The sequence below is a fragment of the Pieris rapae genome, chromosome 2 (genome assembly GCF_905147795.1).
Source record: "Pieris rapae chromosome 2, ilPieRapa1.1, whole genome shotgun sequence".
NCBI classification, from domain to species: Eukaryota; Metazoa; Arthropoda; class Insecta; order Lepidoptera; family Pieridae; genus Pieris; species Pieris rapae.
In genome coordinates, this window is record NC_059510.1 from 10,298,476 (window position 1) to 10,317,512 (window position 19,037).

At 32.1% G+C, this 19,037-nt stretch overlaps 4 protein-coding genes across 12 annotated transcripts in view; 2 read left to right on the top strand and 2 right to left on the bottom strand.

Annotated features, from left to right (window-relative positions):
* LOC111000673 (neuropathy target esterase sws) overlaps positions 1 to 2,793 on the bottom strand; it is a 32,067-nt gene extending 29,274 nt beyond the window's left edge. For 4 of the 6 annotated variants that reach the window (XM_045634388.1, XM_045634385.1, XM_045634391.1 and 1 more), the window contains exon 1: positions 2,584 to 2,792. In XM_045634388.1, the coding sequence (XP_045490344.1) occupies positions 2,584 to 2,685 (102 nt within the window). In that variant the 5' untranslated portion in view covers positions 2,686 to 2,792. Of the gene's footprint in view, positions 1 to 2,583 lie in introns of all 6 variants that reach the window. The other 2 variants (XM_045634386.1, XM_045634389.1) reach the window with 1 other exon arrangement.
* A 1,199-nt stretch (positions 2,794 to 3,992) lies between these two features.
* On the top strand, positions 3,993 to 6,764 carry LOC111000674 (RNA-binding protein 1). Of its 4 annotated transcripts, none has more exons than XR_002600443.2 (5): positions 3,993 to 4,146; positions 4,259 to 4,467; positions 5,021 to 5,083; positions 5,458 to 5,817; positions 6,087 to 6,234. XR_002600443.2 is itself a non-coding variant. In XM_022270216.2 (5 exons), exons 2-5 carry the CDS (start codon positions 4,259 to 4,261, stop codon positions 6,540 to 6,542), a joined length of 504 nt encoding a protein of 167 aa, XP_022125908.1. In that variant the 5' UTR covers positions 3,993 to 4,146; the 3' UTR covers positions 6,543 to 6,764. The 4 variants fall into 4 exon arrangements, 3 of the variants coding, with proteins under 3 accessions (XP_022125908.1, XP_022125909.1, XP_045489203.1); XM_022270216.2 differs by lacking the exon at positions 5,458 to 5,817 and adding an exon at positions 6,536 to 6,764 and having other exon boundaries at positions 6,087 to 6,311; XM_022270217.2 differs by lacking the exon at positions 5,458 to 5,817 and adding an exon at positions 6,536 to 6,764 and having other exon boundaries at positions 6,087 to 6,233.
* Positions 6,760 to 8,576, bottom strand: LOC111000672 (UDP-xylose and UDP-N-acetylglucosamine transporter). The gene is made up of 4 exons (XM_022270214.2): positions 8,195 to 8,576; positions 7,912 to 8,033; positions 7,515 to 7,779; positions 6,760 to 7,218 (listed from the first exon to the last, which is right to left on the bottom strand). Exons 1-4 carry the CDS (start codon positions 8,357 to 8,359, stop codon positions 6,865 to 6,867), a joined length of 906 nt encoding a protein of 301 aa, XP_022125906.2. The 5' UTR covers positions 8,360 to 8,576; the 3' UTR covers positions 6,760 to 6,864.
* A 664-nt stretch (positions 8,577 to 9,240) lies between these two features.
* The window catches only part of LOC111000685, a 50,523-nt gene continuing 40,726 nt past the window's right edge, over positions 9,241 to 19,037 (top strand). Inside the window, exons 1-2 of the mRNA XM_022270233.2 lie at positions 9,241 to 9,607; positions 18,831 to 19,015. Of these exons, the coding sequence (XP_022125925.1) occupies positions 9,556 to 9,607; positions 18,831 to 19,015 (237 nt within the window). The 5' untranslated portion in view covers positions 9,241 to 9,555. The remainder of the gene's footprint in view (positions 9,608 to 18,830; positions 19,016 to 19,037) is intronic.

The following is a 19,037-nucleotide window of genomic DNA, read 5'->3' on the forward strand; positions in this document are numbered from 1 at the left end:
AAAAAAACTGAAATGGATTACTTGGCTTGCGATATCGTGTACATTTCAAAATCATTTTCTAACATTGTCTTACAACTTTTGTTGCTTAGTGAATGTGGCTGGTTTTCGCACTTATACTCTGAATAGTTCCGTTGTGCGTACTAAATAAAGGTAAAAATGGTGGTAACATCAAACATTAGATTCCCAATAAAACAACATTGTTTAGTATTGACAAAGTTTAACATTCGAGAATATACTATCATTAAACAAACCTGTAACTATTTAACAAAACGTTTTAAATATTATAATTTTAGAGTTGCCAAACCCAAATTCGATCGCGCTTATAAAACCAGTTAATAACATATTGATAGTAAATTGAGGATAATCATATTAATTAATATGTAGTTTGGTTGTTAGAAAAATTCATTAATCAAATAAAATTATGGGAAAAAATCTTCTTTACATTAATTACTACTTTAAATGACAAAACTATATTATAAAAAATTTGATCTGAAATACATATTTCTATTGTTAGACTGTATAGTGTATAAAAGGCCCAGTCAACAATTTGGTTTGAGAGTTTTCTTTCGAATTGAGTTCCGTAACTTTCTTGAATAAGTATCATAATATTACCTTTTAGCGTTTTATTATGGCAATTAACACCACACCAGGGGACCAGGTTATAAATAAACGTGGTCCATTTCACATTTTGTTATTATACCAATTAATCATAAATAAATAGCCTTCTTAGCGTATTTCCGGAACATGTTTATCTAACGATATTCTATAGAACAAGGCCAGTGGATAAATATTGTCAATGTCATCGAGCCACTTCGTAGTTGATAAAGACTAAATACCTATCTTAATATTCAACCATGAGAATTTTTTATGCTAAAATTTTGCTTCGGGATTGTAATACATTTCTTATTAAAAGTCAGAGATAAAAGAGCCTTTGGGATTTTATTAAAGAAAGTCTCGTACGGGGAAATTGCAGCCTGAGTTTGTTCCGAGTATTAATATTATGTATATGTTCTATCCTAGTAAACTTAACACTATTTTTGTATACATACATATTATTTTATAAACATGTCGATAAGACACTCTTAGGTTACCTTATTTTGCACTTCACATCTAGCTAATGTTGATAAAGCTTGAAAAAAAAATATTTACAAAGCTTAAAAAAATGTTATTTTTCTGTCTATAAAAATAATATGTATTTAAAATACATTATAAATATACGCAAAATGAACCAAATTTGATTCTAGTTGCGGAAAATGAGTCCATCTACCTACATTATAAATAATAAGATTTGCTACAATGTAAACACAGAATCATTTAAAACATTGTTAATCTAAACAACCAATCACTTTAAACTCGCGCGAAAAACTAACGCTTATGTTCTTGCGCGTCATTTATTGCGAAAGGACTAATTTATTCTAGGAAATTACAAATGCAATGTTTCACAAATTTTTTAACCAAAAAAATGAAGAAGGACCCTAGCTAAGTTTATTTAGGCATATTTAACATAACATTACTAGTCTTAGGGCCTGTTTCACAATGTATGGATAAAGTACCAAATGCAACACATAAATTATTCGAAAGATAAAAGTTATGAATAAGAAACTTTGCGTTTCATGACGAATAGTGCTGTGACAGTCGTGAAATACAAAAATACTATTTATCTTACCAATAAGTAATAAACAGCTTATTTGGAACTTATCTTGACATTGTGGAACAGACCCTTAGTCTCTATTAAAGGGACGGACAAATGTGCAAAAATGCAATAATTAGAGAACACATGAAATGTTCTATTATTGCATTGGCCAAGGTCTAACTTAAACATATAGTTATAATGAAAGTTAGTAAAAACAAAGGTTAACATATTTTGTAATATGCAATTAATCATAACAAAACCAATGTAACATTTATAAGAAAATATATATGTAATATTACTTAAATATATAAAAGTTTTTTCTGTGTGGAAGAGAAGAGTCACCCAGTAACTCTTATGCAAGCAGCCAATGAACGGAAGGTCCCATTTTTTATTTGAAGAGTAACTTGACAAATAAAATCCACAAATGCAAAATATCAGAAATGTGACAATTTTTTAGAATTTTTGAAATCCCTAAGTATTATGACTATTATAAATCATGAAAAAAATTAAGTGTGGCAAGTTTAGATTCCAAAAATTCTGAGTGTGCAGAAAGTGCTGAAAATTTAAGTATAAAATAATGAATTAAAATTAAAATGAAAAAATAATTTATTAAAAAAAAATGTGCAATGTTTAAAAAATGTAATTTATCACATAGAAAGCACTAAAAAGATTTGTCTTGATTTGTTTAATATTAAATTACAGTCAATCCTCACCAATAAAATGTTTGTTAGTTCAATAATCGCATAACAAAGGCCAGGCAGAATTCATAAACTCTCAGAATGATTTACTGACATTTGACGATTCAAGGGTAGTTCTAGCTATTAATAACACCTCCCCCACTTTTCTGATGTAAAATAATGTGCTATCACATTACTTAATACAAAAATAATCAGGATAAAGAACAAAGAATAAACAAAACAAATAACGGAGAAAATCAATATCCAACTTACTTGATTTTCTTGAAAACTATTTGACCACTCCGAAGTCCAAGTTTTTACAGCAAACATGTCTGATTTTTTATTTATATTATTAAGTAGCCCTACTACATCCATTTTTATATAAATAATAAAATCCAATCAAATTATTCGAGTAAAAACAAAACAACCCTCGCCCCCATAGGGCATCCGCTGCACAGATCGAGTGATCAGCTGCTATTTGACAGCCTACCGTCTACACTCTACAGAGCTAAAACTAAACGGGTCCATACCATAAACCATAAAAAACAGTATTCGGCCCTATCCATAAAATTATTGTGGGTTGAAATGGTGATTTGTGATAGATTCGGAATATATGACGGTTCAAGATTGGATTTTACAATTAAATTTTAAAATATATAATTTTTATAGACTCTTTTTGTTATGAAACATATACAATGTACATATGCGTTTGCATTATTCTCAATCACTATGCTTTAATTTGAAGTTATGTACAAGAATTTTGATTTGTTAAATTTTCTCTACACCCTGTGTTCCTGCCTTTATTTATTAATAATTAAACATTTTCTTAATATTGATATAAAGCTTAACTAGGCATAATTAAACTTGATTTTTGTATTTGTGCACTTAATGAAAAGTAACAGTGTGACATAGATTTGGTCTTAGAGCAGAATATGTAATACTAAAAATTATGTGATTACTGGACTAAATATCCATATATGTAGATAATATGTTGACAAAGGTATTAAAAACGAATATACCTATTAAAAAAAATTGTAAGATTAATAATTTTTCACACCACAAATTACAGGTTCGATTTTACAAATCTATTTAAAAATATTATACTATCAGATCAATTATCGCAAATTTGAGTTTAATTTTTTTACTATTTACATAAAGTTTGTATTTTACATTTCATACAATTCAGAAAACACGTTAACTTGTATCACTTGAAGTTGAAGTACATTTAATTTTATTTTCCTTTTTAAAATACATTTCTCACCACCCAATTTTGTACATTTACAAAGCTGAACTCCAATTCCACAATCATCTAGAAGAAAAAGCCCAGGATAATACGACCTTCGATTCTTTAAGATAAGGACCTACTTCTCCCTCAAAGGCCGGCAATGTACTCATTAAAATGGGTGTCCATGGGGTGCGATGACTACCGTTTTTGGGCGGCCGTAGGCCTGTCCTATTGAAAAACCTACTCTCTAAGCAACGATTAACTAAAATGAATGCATTACGCAAAACGGACCTAATTTGAGTCTAGTTGCGGAAAATGAGTCCACCTACCTAGAATAAACGCATTAACTAATAACACGAGCGAGCATAGGCAGGATTGAAATGAAGAGTGATATTAAAGGATAGTAGCAGCTCTAGTCTATACTCTATACCACTCTTAGCTCTGGTTCACTCATCACTGTTCAATGTTCATTTTTCATTCATTAATAAATCGACTACGTGGTTAGTGATCGCATGTGCATTTTCGGTATTTATAAACTTGCGTTACTTAATTTTTATTTTAACATTTAAGCTTAAAAAGTATTCTCATCTCGTGATTTTTATTGGTAAAAAGTAAGTATATCGCGAGAACACTGTGCACATTTAACATACTGTGTCAGTGCTCTATAATTAATTTTCTATTCAATATGGCGTTTATTAATTTTGTAACGTGCACTACTTGCAGATGTCTCGTTATCGAGAATGGGATCTTTCTTGCAAAGTGTACGTGGGAAACTTAGGCACAAATGCATCCAAGTATGAAATTGAGAAGATATTTTCTAAATATGGTAGTATCAGAAACGTGTGGGTCGCAAGGAATCCCCCCGGTTTTGCGTTCGTCGAGTTCGAAGATCCACGTGATGCTGAAGATTCAGTCAGAGGCTTAGATGGAACGTAAGTATCTTAATTTATGCATATTAAGTAATGTAAATGTACAAATAGACTATCAATTTTATTACAATTATATCATATATGCCGACTGCCGCCATCTTGATTTCTATCTTGGTGCTGTTGAAAAATTTTGTAGGTATTTTAATGTAGAGATACTTCTGCTTAATTTTATTTATATTCTATTTATTGTGGCGTACTATATGTATAATACTACTTTTTATTTTGTCCTAGTATTTTAAACATATTAATTGTAGCTTACTGTTAGGTTATAAGTATAGACATCTGTTTGATAAACAGAATTTGCATTTTGCACGCTCCTTAGATCCGTTTCATTATCGATGTGAAACGCTTGAGTCATAAGTGTGCAACAGCATGGTACCTCCATTTTAAGACTGAATGTGGGCTTTTTTTTATAAAAGTTCAATAGTCTTGAAATGGGGAACAATATTTTTCAATATTTGTTTTTTTAACTAATCTGTGACATTTTCATTATGTCAAATCTACTTCAAGGGAATAACTGAACAAAAAATCTATTTGACCTTTTACATACTTATAGGAGATGCTGCGGTACAAGAATTAGAGTGGAAATGTCAAATGGCAGAACACGACGAGACCGCAGGTAAGTGCTTTTGTAAAAATAACACCAAAATAATGTTTCCTATTAACTTGTATATGAAGCTTTATACAATACTTTACAAGTTGTAGTTACTTATCATGAACCCAATATTCGTACCCTATCTTCAAAGGTATAATTTATCCTGTAACCTTAGATTACATTAATATTATTAAATAGATTAAAAAGCTGTAGTAACTATCTGAGTACAAGACTAATATTTTGTTTAAATAAATTATCAATATTTCCAAAAATGTATTTGACTATCTTAGCCATATTTGAATTGCTCGTCTATTGCTTTTAAATTCCATAAAAAATTGCTATATCAGAATTGAGTATCAAGGCAGCATTAAATGTGGTGGGTGTTGGAACGTTTACAGGTCCATTTTATCAACCAACCACCAACACACCACATCTCTTCACAACTACGGCTTTATTTCCGCAACCGTCGCCACCATCTGCGAACACAACCTACGCGCCGAAGCCTCCGCGATCAGCGGCCCAATTATCCTCATGACAGCTATCACCTAACCCTGACCTCCTTAAGGACTTACACATAGTAGGAACCAATCCTTGCGATCCTCGATGCTTCACTGCCAGCACACTAAATGGGGCACCAAATTGAAATACAACAGCGCTCAACTAATTTTTTCGCGAATCTTGCGGTTAAAACATCATTTGAAGATTATGTCCCCTTCGGCCACAGCAGCCACGACGACCTACAAGGCTCATCAGTCTCGGTACTTTTTGAAACCTATACTTAGCACTGCCTAGCCTGTATACCTAGTGGTCATTACAGGATGTTAGTATCTAAACATAGATCTCTTAATGTATCACACTGATAGTGAAGAGAAATGGTTAATAACGTTATAAGATGAGCTTTAATTAATTATATAGTTTCTAATCCAGAGAAACAATTTTGGATGTCACTAAATACAATTTATAAAAGCAGCAAGTTTTTGTACATTAGTATAATGATACACCTGTATATAAAATGTTATTCCTCCAGAACCCGCAGTCGCAGTCCACGCCGGCGATCTTACTCGCGTGGCAGATCAGGCTCACCTCGTCGGTCACCCTCCGTGCGCCGTCGGTCTCCGTCTGTACGTCGGTCTCGTTCTCGTGATCGTCGCAGCCGCTCAGATAGCAAGAGCAGGTATAATAGCCCCTATCGTCGGTCACCATCACCAAGGCGCTCCATTGAGCGACGTAGCAGATCAAATAGTAGAAACAGGTATGTTAGCGCATCCACATATGAGCAATAATTCTTCAAATTATTGATAGACTTTAATATATTGATAGCATTATAAATACAAGGATTGAATACTGGAAACCAAGTGGGTATTTCAAACTGGTACTTCCTTATGAAAGTTTCGTCAAATTAAGATAATATGTTAATAAAGTTGGTACATAAGTACGGACCATGGTAAATATAATTTACAATTCTTTTTCTTTCAGATACTGAACAGATGACAAGTGATTTGTTAAAACTGGACCATGGTTTTGAACTAGAGAAAAAATGTGTGTGAGAGTTATTTAATGATATCATTTCCTTGTTTATAGCTTGTCTCAATTTCTTTTTGTACATTAGTGTTATTGTATATTTTTCTTATTATACATTCTGTATACTTTTTAAGTAGGAACTTAAGTTAAGGAATTTTAATTAAATTTTTTATATAATATAAAACAGTAGTTTTATTCTGTATAAACATGACAAAATAAATTCAATACAAGGTATTCATTTCTCAGAATCAGATCTTTAAAAAATATATTTTTCTTCACTATAACTATTTCTTTTTATAACTACTAAGTGGTTTATCATTATTAACAAAGAAATAAAAATAAGTTCCAATTACTACTAGTACCGTTCCAAATGCATGGTAAATTGTCAAACTATTCTTAAAAACTACAGATGAAATTAAAAGTGAAACAAACTTTCTCACAGTCAATATAAAAGTAACTGTAACTGATGATTCCTGTGTGCTTAAAATGTGGACAGAATTGGCACAATAGAATTGTGCTATAATGTTTAAAACTAGAATATACCACAAGTATGATGGAAGACTAAATGCAATTGCACCTAGCTCTGGCATTATTATCAGGAAGAAGGGAAGAGGTATTGCATGTGTGTAAAACAGCATCTGAAACAATAATAACAGTCAGCCTAAAATTCTAAAATATATATAAATCAACTGTGTCCTGAATCCCAGCTCAAACTCAAGATTTTGCTTGAGAGTTGTTGATTTTCTGATATGGAATAGTTGGAAACATCCACCAACCAAGCTCATTTTCCGATACATATTTGTATTGGCAAAAAGAGCTAAGTCTGTCTGATACCCATGAGTCAAATATGTATTAATCCATAGTTCATGGTAAGGCTTCTTTTGAAATGTTATCTTTAAAGTATTACATTTAGATATTTTTTAACACAACCTACCTCTTCAGGAAATTTGCCATATGTTGCATATAATTTTTCTTGCTGCAGACCAGTAAAAGCACCAGTAATTAGAGTTGTCAACAGTATCACAACACCAATACACCAATATAGGAATTTAGTTTCTTCTTCAATTATTTTAGCCCCGCCATACATTGCAATAGTAACACCGCTTGAAATTATAACAGAACCAATAATTGCATTTACTTTTGGCACTCTGTTTTTTACATACCATGAAACTAACATGCTAGCAGGTGATGAAGCTGACCTGGAATAAAAAATTAAAGTTTGTCTTATGTAACAAAATAAAATAGACAAAATATAAAACAGCAATTGCATTAAAAGCAAACATTTAGAATGAGTAACAAATTTGTGGTTGGGTTTGTGAGATATAAATTACCTGATTATCATATGAAGTGTTGATGCTACATGCAAAGCATACACAAAATTATTTGCCACACTAGTTACAAAAAACAAACTAATAAGAACAAAATATTGTCTAAGAGGTATCTTGGGTGTAAACTGTAAAAAATAATTATTAAGTTTCAATACAAAATATATATATATATATATATATACATATTTTAACTTTATTAATTAAAAATGTAAAGATATATTAAAAAATAGTTAAAAAAATATCCACACACAAATAAATTTGGGTGAAAAAGTATGTCACTGCTTACCACTTCATATTTGCTCTTCAGCAATCCATGTAAAGTTATACAAAGAAATTGGAGGAATGTTACTAAATTTGCACAATTCGGTTTTTTAGAGATCATTATTTCCATTAAAAAGGCACTTAAACAACAACCGAAAAACAGATTTAATGTTGATTTAAGGCAGACCATGATTGTTATTAGCGGAATGTTATTCAGTTTAAATTTCACTTATTTTCCCTACCCCGTTCCCTGTTTCAATATCACCGTGAACTAAGACTGCTATAATTAAACTACATTTTATTACTGTTAATTAGTGGCCATACATTATAAAATACATTTTATCAAATTTGATTTAAGTTTACGAATAGCAACACAGTAACATACACATGTACAGATTAACAAGAATTAGGGCTGTAATCTTAATCGAAATTTTTTCCGGTATATCGGACAATGTAGTATGATCAGAATCTAATTAAGGTATTTTACTATAGTATATTATGATTTATAATCTTTGTTTATTTAATGTAAATAATGAAACGATCTGTAGGTGATTTAATAAACCATAGTTATCGTTGGTAGGATCGAAATATTTCGTTCACTTGTCGAGAACAAATAAAAAACGAATTAAACATGAAAAAATAACCTTAGATGAGGTAAAAAGTTTGGTCGTTAGCCTTAGTTTTACACATGTGAAATTAATTAGTGTTTAATGACACAGCTGTGGTTTAAATTTTTTTATTAATTTTGATAAAACACGTTTAAATTAGTGCAAATTGCTGAACTAGAAAACTGTTCATAAAGACAAATATACCTAACATTATTTTGATATAGGTCTAAGTCTAGCCAGATTCCAGATTTGTTGATTTGACATTATAAATTATAATATATTATAAGTTTAGAAATAAAAAAAAAATGACATCAACATTCAACAATTATATCAACTACTTAGCTGTTATGCTTTAATATGTCATGAGAAGACAAATGACAGTACTATATGTGGAGGTAGTCAAATGTCGTTTACAATAATCAGTCATTGTCAAACTAAACGACAAGAACAAGACAGTAGACAGCCAGTAAGGATTTCAGAAATCAGAGTAGACGGTAATTTACGCGGCGCCGATCGTTTATATAATTTGAGGCGCAAATAATTCGCGCCAAAATGTTAACAATTTTTTTCCTAAGTCGGGTTGTTAATTAAACATTTTCTATAAATAGTTAATTTAAAAAAAAATACTCTAAGTTCAACAGATTTATTTTGTGTGAAATAACTAAGTGTTGTGCTTTTGTTACTTTTACTTTTACTCGTTTTGATACAACTACACGATGCAAACCGTCTTGAATTTTAATTCTATGAGAGTGTATAATATTATGGTATACTTAGAAAAATGCTAAGATATCTAGTGGTGTTGTTATTAGTTATACAGACATTAAACTCAGGTAAGTGAAATTATACTCTTTACATTACAGATTAAGATATAGTCTATTAAACAATTCTTAAGTGGTTTTCAATTTTTTAAATAAAAAGTATTTTAATTGTTTGCATTTGAATATAAGCTTTGATAACTATTCGTTATGTGTGCGTGGGATACAACTGTGTAATTTTATAGAATGTAGGTAGGTAGTTATTTTTACCAAAATGTCAAAAGTCTTTCCACAGAACCAATCAATTAAGGGTAACATTCAGATCGAGACCCGCTATGGCTTCCATAATAATGTCATAAACTCATTGATTTTGTATAACTAGTAAATCTAGCGGAGAGTAGCGTTCACACGATTCGCAACCATGTAATTTTGATTTTTTAATGTAATTATTATTACCGATACACGCTATCATATCCACTATTAAATATTGCATTAGCATAGTATTAATATCCAGTTCAGACAGTTTTTTTTTGTATTAATCCCCATCGGTTGCGTGCAGCGAGTCAACCCTATGCCACGCGCGCGGCAGCCCCCATCAAGGGCTATATTGCCCGCCCCCGTACCGCCCTGTATCAGCAGAGCGCGAACCCACACACCACCCGAAGGGGGCATATGCCCCGAACGGATCTAAATATCCCCCCTGCGAGGAGGAACATGAACCACGACGAGCTTTTTTGTATTAAGTTTCAGCCTGTTTACAGACGTATTGTAAGAGATACAATATCTCCAGTGCTCGTCTTTTCCCCTCTTTATGATGTCAGTTTTTACCGGAAATATACAAAAAATATGCATTAATTTTCTGTTATCGTAAAAATAAATTTGCATCTTCTGCTTCTCCTAAGCCATAGTTATATTATTACTTTATAAGACTGACCCAGTGTCCTTGTATATTGTAGACACACTGTCTGCGTATTGTCTTTATTTTTGATTCAAATTCAAGTCCCTTGCCAACTGGCTATTTCGGTATTATTTACGTCAACTATTTTTAAACCATTCATCATCTAGCAACACTGTTTATATACACACTTTGTGTTTTGTTAATATTTCATCTTTCCTAAGTCATTGTTAACCTTAGAAAGACTAGTGGACCAAGAATTGTCAAGGTATATGCTGCGGAGGTGTTGTGCCTTTGCTTATACAATTGTCATGTCGTAGAATATTTTTCAATCCAAAATTTCATTGAAAATGCATATTTTTGGGTTTGATTTTAGCACAAAACACATACCAACCAGTTCCCAGCATCCAACCAGTAATAGGAAACAGGGTATAGGGATGTACATTTTCTGAAATTTCGCTACGTATACAAAGTGTGAGCTGATGGTGCAGAAGTCGATTAGTTGTTTGGAAGCAGTGAACTAGCTTGTTTTACTCTAGAATATGGTTTGAGTTTTGACACCTAAACTACAATGACAAGCGAGTGGGGAAAGTCATCGGCAAAATTTGTGATTAAGACAATATTTGAAACATTAGAATCATGCAGAAATATTTAGATTTCTGATTCTGCCAACCTAGGCTCCGGCCTACTCAGTCTGCTGGTAAATTCGCCACTAAGAGAGACCCCTAAACTACTGAATCCGAACACACAAAAACCTTTGTAAATAGCAGATCGACTCGTTTTTTTCATAGAACTTATATTCTGAAGCTTTGGAACCCATTTAGAATATTCGGGTTTTATTCTAGAAATCGTATTGTATAGTATAAAATTATATTCTTTGGCAAAAATACTCAATATCTTGCAGTCTCACGTTGAATCGATCAGAAAACACGTCAGGTTTTTGCACATTCATGAGCGATTGTTAATTTCGCTGTCTCAAGGACCTTGGTGCCACGCACCATAGGTTCCAATCGACACGATTGACTTAATGAAGAAACTTGACACACATTATCACCCTGAACACACCACAGTTTAATTTGAATATAGCTAAATCTTTTACGGAATAATACGCTAGTCTTTAAATAACGAATTTCAATATTCTTTTCTGCGTAATGAGTTTTGGCAGAGTTCCTATGAAATCATCAGTACGGGGCTAACTGCATGAAGATTAAAAGTATTTATGCAATATAGTATCTAGAAACAATTATATATAGTTGTAAGAATTTTTAGTTTTCCACTTAATCGGATACATATTTGAGTACAATTCTGTCGTCATCGGCATATTTTCTTCCGGTTATAAAAAAATCGTGAGCCAATACTTACTGGCTGTCAATAACTGAAACTAATCGTGACTTAGTTATAAATCACGAAAGTGCTTAAAGTGATATACTAGCACTTGAAAGCTGAGCACCTAGATAACATGGTAAATAAAAATAATGTAAAAATAGTATATAATAAAAATGTAAAAATAGACTATTTCAAACACCAATAATTTAGAGAATTTTGTATGATAGGAAAAAAATACGATTAGGCGATTATCGATTCAGTCATTATCTAAAAATATGCGTGTATATAGTCATACGGCAAGTTGACCTGATTCAAACTTATTAATTGTCAAAGGTTTTAGCATCACCTTGATAACTGGAAGTCTTCCACAGTCCGTTTCACAACGAACTAGCAAACTGTGGAATCGACTCCCGGCGGGGGCTTTGAGATAAAACCTCCAACTATCTAAAGTTAGAATACTGCTTCAAAGGTCGGCAACGCACCCTTTAAAATTGGGTGTCCATAGCCTTATTGACTGACCCTTATGGGCGTACTGTAAGCTCGTTGCTAAACGCTAAAACCCCTATTTAAACTTTTTGTGTTGGGTATCGTAAGACAATTAGATTTTTAGCGAATATAATTTCACTAACAATAGGCACTTATTGTATGGATTGACTTTAAAAAATATTTAAATTTTTAGTTTATATAAATGTGAATGGAATTCTTCTCATGAGATGCTTCTCACGACGGACAGTTAGCTGCTAACCGTTCGTTGGCACACTTGAAACTTTACAGGCCAACATGGGAAAACATGAAATTGACTACTTTGATTTTTATATATTTTTATTTGCTCTTCGCATCGACCTAGTTCCTTTCGCGCGTGTTGATGGTAATCCAGTTACCCTACACCCCTTTATAGGTTAAAACTGAGGCCAGGGTCTCAGATAGCATTTATTCTTTTCTAGTCATGTAACTGCCTTAGAAGCCTTTTGTGCCTGCCACGATGGGAGGGAACCGTACTGGGTCAGTTAGTGTTGAACTTAAACATTATACAAATTATAACTATTTTAAAGAAAAAGAATTTGTTCCTACCTAAAGTCAAAAGCCTCACGGTTTCAAAAATTGGTAAGGTGGATAATGTCAACATCTTCATAATCTGTGATATAGTTATCTAAAACACAAATTATGATGATATATTGGGGAATTATGCAGGTAAATCATGTTCGTAAGAGGCACAAGGAACAATTATTGTGAATATATATATATCCGCCTATTTAAAATAGTGTGTTAGAATAGTCAATCTTTCTGACTTTTAGTTTAAAAAGTTTTCAATCAAAACAATACTCAACGTAGTATATACATTTGTAGAAAAAACCCAACCGTTTTGTATAAAGAATTTGACGTTTAATATAAATTACTCGCTATTTCTTAATATATTAACGGGTCGAAATTTTTCATTTGTTGAAGTTAGATAACATTTATTATTTCAAACTTCAACGTTTTTGTCCTTCGCGTTTAAATTAACAAAGTGAAATACTTTTAACTTTAATTAGATTCTACATAAAAAAAAAACAAGTAAAAATTTAGATAACAAGTTCTTTTATCTACATTACCTATTGTTTAAATATGTTGTTTTTATGAAATCATATGGGAGGCGAAGCAAACAGAACTCATTAAAACCTAACTGTAAATTTAACACTAAAAACCATGTTATATTTTATATTTTGACAACCTAATCTTGGAATGGTCAAATGCTTAGTTTGTTCAAGTTTAGAGGCCCTGAAATCGATTCCCGGCGAAACAATAATTCAATTCCCAGAGATGTTCCCAAATTCGTACCCCAATTATTATTATAAAGTACAAAAAGAAAACACAGAGACAGACTTAAATTGTTATTTAATATAATAGAATCTTCTGTTTCTTAACTAATTAAATTTATGAATATTATAACAATGAAAACTACGTAAGTGATGATTATTTATAAATTTTGTGACGAAGTGTGACAAAAATATTAAGTCTTGTAGGCACTGTTATATTTAAAATGGAAATGTGATTAACGCCCAAACCAATATCCTTTCTCAAACGTATGACCATCTAAGATAGACCTCTTAATCCAAATATTGATAAAAGTGTGCCAAAACCAATCGACGGATGGTAATAGCCATCTGTCGATACAAGCTGTCCATGGTAGCTCAGATCGGTGTATACATAGACCTTTGTATGAAAATGACAGTTAATAATTAAAAAGCTATTTGATATGTTTTAAACATAGAAATGTATATTTTAATATTGTTTGTATAGTTTTATTTACTTTATTTGGTTTATATTGATTATCAAATATGAGTGTAAAGAGCGAAGAGATTGCATTCTATCCGTCGCCAAAATCTTCGTAGGGTTTGGTTATTGGGATGCAGATAGGAGATCGATCGACTGTCACGGTCTGATCTCAGAGGGTTTTCAATCTGAGATTGTGGATTCATTATTGGGTTCGGGCGTTACTCTTTTCAAGAGAAGTGGCAATAATAACCAAACCTCTTGGCTGGTCTGGGATGTAGATTTGATACGGGAAGTAGATTTCTATGTCTTCTTCTGTTTTTGGTTGAAATACAAAAGGAGACAAAGATATTTCGTCATGTGACCATATGAATTTATGGGCCAAGCAAGGTTATTTTGCCTCAGGTCATTTCGTTGGGCAGTGAGAAGTGTTGGCCTAGTGGCTTCAGCACACGACTCTCGTCCCAGAGGTCGTAGGTTCGATCCCCGGCTGTGCATCAATGGACTTTCTTTCTATGTGCGCATTAAACATTTGCTCGAACGGTGACGGAAAACATCGTGAGGAAACCGACATGTCTTAGACCCAAAAAGTCGACGACGTGTGTCAGGCACTGGAAGCTGATCACCTACTTGCCTGTAAGATTTAAAAATGATCATGAAACAGATTCAGAAATCTGAGGCCAAGACCTAATGAGCTTGTAGCGCCACTGATTTTTTTTCATTTCGCTTGGGTAGTTTTTATGTTATTTTAATATATACGCGAATATTTATATTTCCTTGCACCGCAATATATGCGATATTTTTCATTTGACCTCTACAACTCGGAGATCATTCATTGCCAATGTCAGTGGAAATATTTTGCAATTTGCTGACGTTTTTTATATATACGTATTTTTCGTAGTTTGTAAAGTACATTTTTATTATTATTTAATAATTTACATCATTCAAACAAAAATATTGCGAACATCGATTCAACTTTGAAATTATTTTAATCAGAACTTTTTTGTATCTATATGTCAGATTAATATCTTTTCTCGCAATTTTTTATCAAAAATATATTTGGTACGATTAAAATGTATAATACTCCTTATTTAATTGCAGTTTTCCAACAAGTGTGCCTGGAAGAGAAAAAACCACCTATTATTATTTAACCATACGATTTTTGTAACATAAAATTATTTCAATACAAATAATAACATTTTTCTAGTTCATATAAGTTTTTGATAACATTTTTCATATATTTAACTGGCCGTTTTAATTCCTTGCATTGTTATGTCTAGATAATTAGGTGAGTAATATTCACGTGCAGACAAGACAACGTTTATTTAATTATAATAGAAATTTATATGCAATACGTGTATATAGAGCACTGTGTTCTTACTAGATAATTAGATTACCTACGTCACAGAGATTAATTGCGAGTTGAATCTTCTCTTTATGAACATTATTAAGCTTTATATAAAAATGTGATACTACATATAACTGTTATTGAACTCATTAAAAATTACAATCAATTTAGTAGGTATTTTTGAATTGAATGTCACGAAGGTGTGCAGCGTATTTTTGTCGAAGAAAAGAGTGAGTGAGAGAGTGAGAAAGGGAGATCGAGTAAATATACACGCTATTGGTCGATGTATTCGTTTAGTAGTTAGATATTAGAACTTATTTATTTATATTATCATTAGCATGTATACAGTGTGAATATAGATATAGAAATACATGGAGTGTACCAGAATGTATTCTTGTTCTTGTTCATGTATGCACTTTTGGTTTTACTCGTAATTAAACAAAGATGTTTTTAATTGTGAATTAGACGGGAAGTCACAATATATAATGGTGTTATGTATATTTAAAAGCAATTATTTGAAACTTATACTGAGTCAAAAGTGATCGTTCACATGTTAGAGATAATACGTGTAATTTACGAGCATGTCAATGACATATGAAACTAATTTTATGACCTAATTACGACTAAAATACTGGATATGTTTAAAAGGTCGGCCCTATACGAGAATCTCTCTATTTTAGTTTTTGGTATTTTTTTTACGTAATAGGATGGTATTGCCAATACGCTTACATTGCCAGAAGGCTCCCAAGTGGGTTCCCTTTTAGACATACGCACTTTTTTCAAAGACTCCGTAGAATTGGTTCAGAATGCAGCTGGTTCCACATAATGGTGCACGACAATCGCTATGTTGAGGAACGACGTACGCAGATGTTATGTGACAGAAATGCAAACTCAAGTTCTAATATGGAACTACTAAACGAATACATCAACCAATAGCGTATTTTTTATTCGATCTCCTATCTCTTTCTTGCGACAAAAACGCTGCATATTTTTGTGACGTTTCCGAAAAATTTTACACCAATGCGCCTAAAGAAGTTTCACTTCAAAAAACGATTGCTTTGTCTCCTTCAAGTTCTTTGTATTAACCCTACAAATAAACAAAAGACAAACCGTCGACTGCATGTGAGTACGTTTGTCTGCATTAAGCTTTATAAATATTTAAGATGCGTCGTTTCCATGTGAGGGGACCTGATGATTCATTTGCAGTAGTAATTATACAATATACCATAATTATATGCTATTATGGAACAAATAAAAAAAACAGAATAATAAAATCTAAATCATTTAAAAACATCTGTTGTTTCTATTATTACAATGCGTAATTAGATTGCATTTAATGCATATAAAATACATATAATTCATTAACATTTTTTTATGTTGGCTAATGTTAGGATATCTAATAACTTATCGGGTAGTCCATTTATTAGCAGCGGTAGCAATAAATAAAATATTATAATAAATAAAAATATATTTTTATAATCTTTATTAAGTAATTTTAAGAATCAATTTCCAGGTACAATTTTCTTAACCTACATAGTAAAAATAAAAATTAATGCAGTGTACCCTGGCAGCATTTCCTCTCTGTATTGCTATACTAATTCGTTGAGCGAGGAAAACACCAGCTTTGGGGTCTATCTATCAAAACATAAGTGCAATAATATACCTTTACAGAATACATATTAAAATCTATCTTTCAGAAAAAATTTATTTATTTATTTATTTCACTACATTTTTCTATCTTAACAGAAATTACTAATACGATAAAATTCCAAAATAACTCCCACACCAACTAGTTATTTCATGTTTTCATCATTACCATGTCATAAATAGACATGAGAAAATGATATATGGGCTCAATCAAGACATAACAAGGGTGATATTTAATCTTTGTGTGTACGAGGTATTGCTCTATGCGACTGAATGCAGCTTTTATCAGTTGTGAGTGATATAACGCTGTAGACGGTCTCTTGATTAATATTAAAGTAATCTTATACGTAATAAGTAGACACAGAAATTTTAAGTGTCTTACAATTCGGTACAATTTTTTAAACATGTTTCTATTACAATCTTCTTTTAGGTATCTGTGTGTCCTTTTTAGGGCAAAGTTCTCCTCCAAATCGTGCCATACCACCTGAAGTTTCCTTTATTTGGTCTACCCACCTTCTGAGTTGCCTTCCTTCTCTTTCGTTAATTGAAACAGTTTATGCGTTTGTGTTCCTCTTGCCATGTATCCATTTTCACTTTAGTTTATTTTAGCTTAGCTGTTGTTGTTACAGCTGTATTCTTTATATTGTCTATTCTGTTCTTCTCTATCATACATCGTTCCATATTTGACACTTCTGTAGCTTTGTAAGCGCTTAAGTGGGCGCCCAAGTTGGAGATCCATAAGTGTAAAATAAAACTATGATCGAATTAAGAATCCATTGTGGGCGTCAAACTGAAAATCATTCCAGTTTTGACGCCCATGTCTCGCACAATTCCAAATCAGTAGCAATTACTAAAAATAGATATGATATCACCATATAATCAAACGGATTTTACTCGTAAACAAGTCGATTGACACTTGCCGAAATTGATTATTGGTAGCATGATGTAACAAAGTCTTTTTTAATGATAAATGCACCACATTGCCCTAATATACAATTGTTTTGACATATTAATTTAGTACTTGACAAATCTTTATAGTAATAAAATGTATCAACAAGACACACTAATGAGAAATTTGCCAAAGACGTTGACAATTGATATAGAATGTGTTAGTTAATTCCAATATACATACTAACCTAAAAATTTAAGATGTATTGGAAAAATCGGATTTCATAACATTATATCAAAATCGGATTATATTTGACATACGGAAGTTGGAGTTCGCCAGTCTGATTCTCCAGAAATCAACGTTTCACCATGCCTAAATAAAATTATCATAAAACAAACTCCATGTCTACGTAAATGGATTTTACTATGAAATTCTCTATAGACACGAGACAAATTCAAATTAGTACCTGTTGCACATACATTTATGGATTAACTAATATAATCTGTGGTTTATACCGGCTGTTACGTGCAACTTTCTGTTCTAGCGTTGCTATTTATAGAACCCGTATAATGAGGTAGATTTCAAACTGGTATTCGATAAATACGAGTAATCGCCCCTATGTTTATAGAGTATTACTCAATGAAAGTTTCATTATTGAGTTCAGAATTTAGCATATTTACCTACAAAAGCAGCATCATATCTTTCGATTAATTTATATACATATATATAAATATCTCTCTATATGACGTTATTCTACTTACTCTTTTAACCATTAACCTTAGGTACCTAAACAAACCAAAAAACAAAAGAAGTAAAAATGAGGAAAAAGGAAGACTAGATATCTTCGTCGCACTCTCACCTAATTAAAAGATTTACCAACCTTATTTTATCTTTTAAATTGCTTTGAAGAGCGTGAACTATAGTATATGTATTTTCACAGTGCACTCGTCAAGTCTGCTATGCGGCCGCGTAAAAGAGGTGGAATTGGGTGGTAACAGTGGCGCGGGCGCCGCCCTGGCGTTGACGCTTATCCGCCCGCCCACGCCCCCGTCGAATGCGCCCTGTCAGTTGCAACTGACTGCCCCCGATGCAGCTGCATTTACTGTGCGGCTAATCGATGTTAAGGTTTGTTTTTTTTTATTAAATT